We start from the raw sequence: 6,000 nt of genomic DNA on the forward strand, positions 1-6,000 counted from the left end.
CCTGGCTGCCCCTTGTGCCTAGACTGAGCTCCCTCCTAGGACCCACCTGCTGGTTTCCCTTCATACTCAGCTCCCACCTACCTGGTGCAAGATGCCTTGCTTGGCCCTTCTTCAGGCCAGCGCCTTCTTTCTGCCATTATGTCTCTACCTTGTTTGTACATAGTGCCCCAAACTGTGAGCACCTTGAGGGCAGGGACTGGCTGGTGCCTTGCCTGTAGCCCCAGTGCCTGGAGTAGGTACTTGATGTTTGTTGACTGATTCGAGACCTTAGAACAAGGAATGTCAGAGGCTCTAGGGAGCTTGGAACAGGGAGTGTGGGGACTTAGGGGCTCAGAAAACGGAATGTCTGAACAGAGAGGCGTCCTGCCTAGTCAGGTCTAAAAGCCTAGAGTTACAAAAGCAGAGTTTGCCTCCGGAGGTCGATGTGGACTAGTTCAGGGTTTATCTTCATTGCCCTAGGGCGCTTGGACATTCTGGCAAAGAAGCCCCCGACCCCTTTCCAGAATGTTATCAAATGCATAAAACCAAATACATAGCACTGCAGTGGAAACCGATTATATTGAAACACACTTGTCCAAAAACAAGTTTGTGGACCCCGGCTTCAGAACCCCTTGGTTAGACTGTCGGAGGTGGGTCAGCTTCATCTTCTGGTCTGAAATCCAGGTGGAGAGGGCGGGTTTCCCGCTCCAGGCGCCCATCCCTCCCTGCCCCACAGAGTAGCTCGTACTGCAACTATCTGCAAGCACGGCTTAGGCTCAGGAGGCCGGACCTCCTGGCTCGGTCAGGAGAGGGGCGGAGCTTGGAGGACGTTCGCGTATTGTAGGTTGGAAGGGGGGGGCTCCCGTAGGGCAGGGCTGTCTAGGTGACGCCACTCGACCCCGCCCCTCGGCTCGCCTCCCGTGATTGGTGGGTGGTGGCGGCGGGTCACGTGGGTGCCGGACAAATAGTGGAGTTCCCCAGCCTCTGGCACCGGCCTTGGAGGTGCAGAGCGAGGTGGGCTTGGCCGAACCTGTTGGGGTAAGTGAACCGCGCAGGGCCGGGGGCACCCGGGCGGAGGGGCTGGTGCGGGACGCTGGGCACGGAGCCCTCGGCTCTGCCTGGACCTCTCTTATTGGGTGGAACCTGGGCCTCCGTTTCCCTTCCAGTAAAATGAGGGGATTGCACTCGCTGACCTCTCAAACCGTCCTCCCTTCCCCCGCTGTAATCCCCGGAGCTCCTATTACTCACGTTATTCCTTCTTGGGAAGAGTGCCTCAGTTTCCCCATCTGGAGGACGAGGAGGCAGGACTCGAGGAGGTCTTGGGGACCGACCGGCTCTGAGTCCCCCTTCCAGGGATGCTGGTCGGTCTACACTTGCACCATGAGTTCAAGCCTAGTTTAAGGCAGAGTAATCTCGAGTGACCGAGGGGATCGCGCAGAGTTGGAGGGCAGAGGCGGGGAGCGCCTGGGGCTCATGGGGTGGCCAGGTCCCGCGGCTGGACGAAAGCACGCCTCGCTGGGGCTCAGTTTCTCCTCCTGTAAAAAGAGGGGGCTGGACGAGAGAACCTCCAAGCCCACCTTCCCCACCTGTCAGCCCTCCGGGGAAAGCCCCAGGAAAGTCTGTCCTCTCTCCTTTTCTGGCTGTGTGGGTCTGGGAAAGCCTTACAGACTCTGAGCCTCAGTTTTCTCCTCTGTGAAATGGGCATGATGACCTAGAAAAGACTTTGGGAGCCTTAGAACTTTCTAGAGGGGAGCTCTGGTTTGGCTTTGCTTCTGGAGTGGAGGGGAGGGGAGGTGGAGGTTCAGGTTAATAGGGAACAAGTGATATAAAGTAGGTTCTACTACTACTATTATTATTAAAGAGAGTGGCCAGCTGGCTCCCTGGACAGAGCCCCACCTCCATTCAGCTGAGTTGCCTTGCAGGTCCCCAGGAGGACAGCCCCTAAGGTGGGGGTGGGGGGAGTTGTCTGGAAGACATCCTGGAGGAGGAGGTCTCCCACTCCAAAGGGCCATGGTCTGAGCTCAGAAGTTGGGGAACTGAAGCCCCAGAAAGGGGTTACGGGGCATAGGGGGCGGCACAAAGCCAGGGTGGGCACCACAGAAGAGGCACTGGCTCTGAATTTGGCCCAGACCTTGGTACAACTGCTCTCTCAGCAGCTTCAGCCCTCCCTGTGTGGCCTGGAGTTCCAGGCTGGGCAGTGATCTTCCCAGGAGCTGGCACTGCCCATCCTGCCACCCTCCTTAAATGCTGCAGGGCTTATCCCCCCGAGGGCAGGCCTAAGGGAAGGGGGTGTTCTGGGCTGAGCGACCCCTGGGATTCACCACCATCCCCCACTCTCGGTGTGTGTCCGTCCCCTGCAGACAGCAGACTCCTGGCAGGCAGGCGGTACCCATTTCCTTCCAGATCCAGGGCCCTGGGAGTTGTAGGTACTCAGAGAGTCTGTTTGCTTTCAAATTGGTACCCGGTCAGGGAGCTCGTTCTTCCCTCTGAAGTTGGGGGATGGCTGCTCTTCCCGTGGGAGCCCGGCAGGGGAGAAGCTGCCAGCCCCGGGGCTCCTGCTCCAGCCCCCTCCCCTCCCCCAGGTCGCAGTCATGAAGCTGACGGTGACCTTGCTGGCCCTGGTGCTCCAAGTGTTCTCTCTGGAAAATGGGCTGATGCGGACGCCGCCCATGGGCTGGCTGGCCTGGGAACGGTACCGCTGTAACATCAACTGTAAGGAGGACCCTGACAATTGCATCAGGTGGGTGTGGGCCTACAGAGGACCCTGGGGCCGAGGGGCGGGGCCCTCTGGACAGAGCTGGGGCCGGGGTGGTGGGGACTCCTGCCTGGAGGCAGCTTGGACAAGTCAACATTTGAGCTGAAAACAGGACCCTGGGGCCCGGGATCTGGCGCTGGCTTAAAGGCCGTGGGGTCACATCTGTGTAGCTTGAGGAGCCGGCCTGGGCCCACTGGCAGGGATGCAGGCTGGGCTGGGATTCCGGGCAGGGGAGAAGGCACTGCAGCCTACCCAGGCCAGCGCATGGCTCGGGCCCACCTGCCCCAGGGTCTGAGCGTGTGCCCCTTCTCCCGTTCCCACGTGGCAGCGAGCAACTGTTCATGAACATGGCTGACCGGCTGGTGGAGGACGGCTGGAGGGACCTGGGCTACACCTACATCAACATTGATGACTGCTGGATGATGCCGGAACGGGATGAGGACGGGATCCTGGTGGCTGACCCCGAGAGATTCCCCCATGGCATCAAGTACCTGGCAGACTATGTGAGCCGCGGGGCAGGGCCTCCCGAGGACCGAGGGAAGCCCTGCCTCCTGCCAGGGGACGGGCCTTCGCGCTCCCTTCGGTCCTGAGCACCTCCCCTCTCCCTCACTGGCAGGTTCACTCCCGGGGCCTGAAGCTGGGCATCTATGAAGACCTGGGTAACAAGACCTGCATGGGTTACCCTGGCAGCACGCTGGACAAGGTGGTTCTGGACGCCCAGACCTTTGCCAGCTGGGAGGTGGACATGCTGAAGCTGGACGGGTGTTACTCGAGCCCCGAGGACCGCGCTCAGGGTGCGTGAGTCTGACCGTCCGTGGACCGCCGGACGTTCCTAGGCGTGCCTGTGCCGTCTGCCCAGGGCCTGAGGGAAAGCTTCTGGGAGGCATCCAGGCCCAGCACTGGGCCACTGGGGTGGTAGACAGGCGGTGCCCAGGCTGGTGAAGATGACGACCCTGGGCCTGAGCCAGGGGAGGCTGGAGGGTCTGAGTGAACAAGAGAGGGGCAGGGCTGACGGATGGCTGGAGCAGGCCTCAGTTTCCCTCCCTTTGGGAATCAGAGAATGAGATCCCAAGGTGGAAGGCTCTTCCAGCCATGATGGTCATTACTGATCACACTGGATTTCCCCTGTCCCCATTCTTGGACCTTCCTTGACGGGTGGGTGTTTGTCCCTTTTTAGGGTACCCGAGCATGTCGAAAGCCCTGAATGCCACAGGCCGCCCCATCGCCTACTCCTGCAGCTGGCCAGCCTACGACGGGGGTCTCCCTCCTGAGGTGAGCCCTCAGCGGGGCAGAGGCCAAGAGCAGGCACTTGGAATCTTAGGGCTGAAAGGGCCTTGGAGGATTTAAAGCAAACTCAGGGCCACACCTGGTCTAGTCCAACCTGACCATTCTACAGAGGAGGAGACTGAGGCCCGTCACCAAGTGAGGCCACTGCACCAGGACCAGAATGGGTTCTCCCGATCCATGTGTGGGCAGGGCAAGGCCGGCCTGAGGCCCCCCCAAGGGCAGGGGGTCTGGTGGGTCCATTCCTGGGGGTGGGACGGATGCCCTGACTCACCTGGCTGCTGGTTTCTAGGTGAACTACACCCTCCTGATGGACATCTGCAACCTCTGGCGCAATTATGACGACATCCAGGACTCGTGGCAAAGCGTCCTCACCATCGTGGACTGGTTCACAAAGCACCAGGAAGTGCTGCAGCCCATGGCGGGCCCCGGCCACTGGAACGACCCAGACATGGTACTGGGCTAGGTGGCCCGGGGTGGGGGAGGGGATGGCGGCATTCACACTCCAGGAAGAGCAGGTCTGACTCGGCTCTGTCCTTTCCGTTCCCTCCAGCTGCTCATCGGGAACTATGGGCTGAGCTTCGAGCAGGCCAAGTCACAGATGGCTCTCTGGACCATCTTCGCAGCCCCTCTCTTCATGTCCACGGACCTTCGCACCATGTCGGCCCAGAACATGGACATTCTGCAGAACAAACTCATGATTGAGATTAACCAGGATCCCTTGGGTGTCCAGGGACGCAGAATCCTCAAGGTATGAGGCGGGACCACCACACACGCACACTCGGGGCTTAGCCTCGTTCAGCTTGGCCCAGGAGGGCAAAACAAGAACAGACCTACAGAAAGGACAGCTTTTAGAGGCCTCTTCTTGGGCACAGCCCCTCCCAGCCCTGAGGCAACGCCCGCAGGCCTGGGTGAGCCGGGCTGAGGGGAGCCCCGGGGCGGCAGCTGGGGACTGAGCTGCTCCCCGTTTCTCTGCCTCAGACCCAGGACGCCATCGAGGTGTATGTGCGCCCGCTGTCCAGGAAAGCCAGCGCCATCGTCTTCTTCAGCCGCAGGACGGACATGCCCTACCGCTATCACACCACGCTCAGGTCCCTCAGCTTCACAGACTCACTGTTGTACGAGGTGAGTCACGGCCAGAGATGCTGCCTGGGAAAGCGCCCGCCCTCTCTGGGTCGCAGCGTCTTAGAGGACGAGGGGGAAGGTGGGAGTTGATCTCCCCCAGCCTTGCCAGTTCTGGCCCCTAGGGTGGGTCCCGCTGACCCTCCACTGGGTCCTGACGCTCGCCTTGTCTCCTCTTCCAGGCCCAGGACGTCTACACAGAAAACATCATCAGCGGCCTCACGGCAGACACCAACTTCACCGTGGTTATCAACCCATCAGGCGTTGTCATGTGGTACCTGTACCCCATCTCGGGCTTGGAGAACCCCCTGGCCAGTAAGACGTTCCTCCGGTTGTGAAACCTCATTGGATTCCAGCTTTCAGCCTCAACTGACAGGACTCAGGAAGGGGACAGTGGGGGTGGGAGCTGTCCTTTCAGCTTGCCTCCACCGGGCATCGTCAGGGCTTGGCCCATCTCCTACCAGCTGGAGCCAGAATGCCTCAGGACTCGTGGCGTGCCCAGGAGTGTCCGCACTGGCCCTCCCTCCTCTGCTCCAGGCCCCAACGACTCCCTGGACTTGGGGCAACCCCAAGGGCCCCACCTTTCCTGCCAAGCTGGGCTGGGCGATCTTTGGGTCTGAAAGCTGGTCATTGTGCTCTCAGCAGGAGCTCTGGTGATTCTGAAGATTATCTGCCTCCCTTCTAGGCAGAGGGGGAAGAGTGGAGGGAAGCAAGGGGGATGGACAGAAAGTTCTCCCAGCTGTGCCCCCCCGGCCTTCTCCTGGCCGCCCCCTAGACCCTAATAAAGCTACTCTTTAACAGCATCATTGGTCACTGGGCTCCACCCCAGACCGCTGATTTGTGGCAGGGGCCACCTCTGG

At 60.5% G+C, this 6,000-nt stretch overlaps 1 protein-coding gene across 1 annotated transcript; it reads left to right on the top strand.

Annotated features, from left to right (window-relative positions):
• Window positions 1–910: 910 nt before the first annotated feature.
• NAGA (alpha-N-acetylgalactosaminidase) lies at window positions 911–5,478 on the top strand. The gene is made up of 9 exons (XM_027874374.1): window positions 911–1,017; window positions 2,562–2,719; window positions 3,063–3,237; window positions 3,351–3,528; window positions 3,912–4,006; window positions 4,311–4,472; window positions 4,572–4,769; window positions 5,000–5,143; window positions 5,323–5,478. The coding sequence occupies exons 2-9, from the start codon at window positions 2,571–2,573 to the stop codon at window positions 5,476–5,478; spliced, it is 1,257 nt and encodes a 418-aa protein (XP_027730175.1). The 5' UTR covers window positions 911–1,017; window positions 2,562–2,570.
• Window positions 5,479–6,000: the final 522 nt, after the last annotated feature.

This window comes from Vombatus ursinus, unplaced genomic scaffold, assembly GCF_900497805.2.
Source record: "Vombatus ursinus unplaced genomic scaffold, bare-nosed wombat genome assembly UNPS02003292.1, whole genome shotgun sequence".
In the NCBI taxonomy this organism is placed as follows: Eukaryota; Metazoa; Chordata; class Mammalia; order Diprotodontia; family Vombatidae; genus Vombatus; species Vombatus ursinus.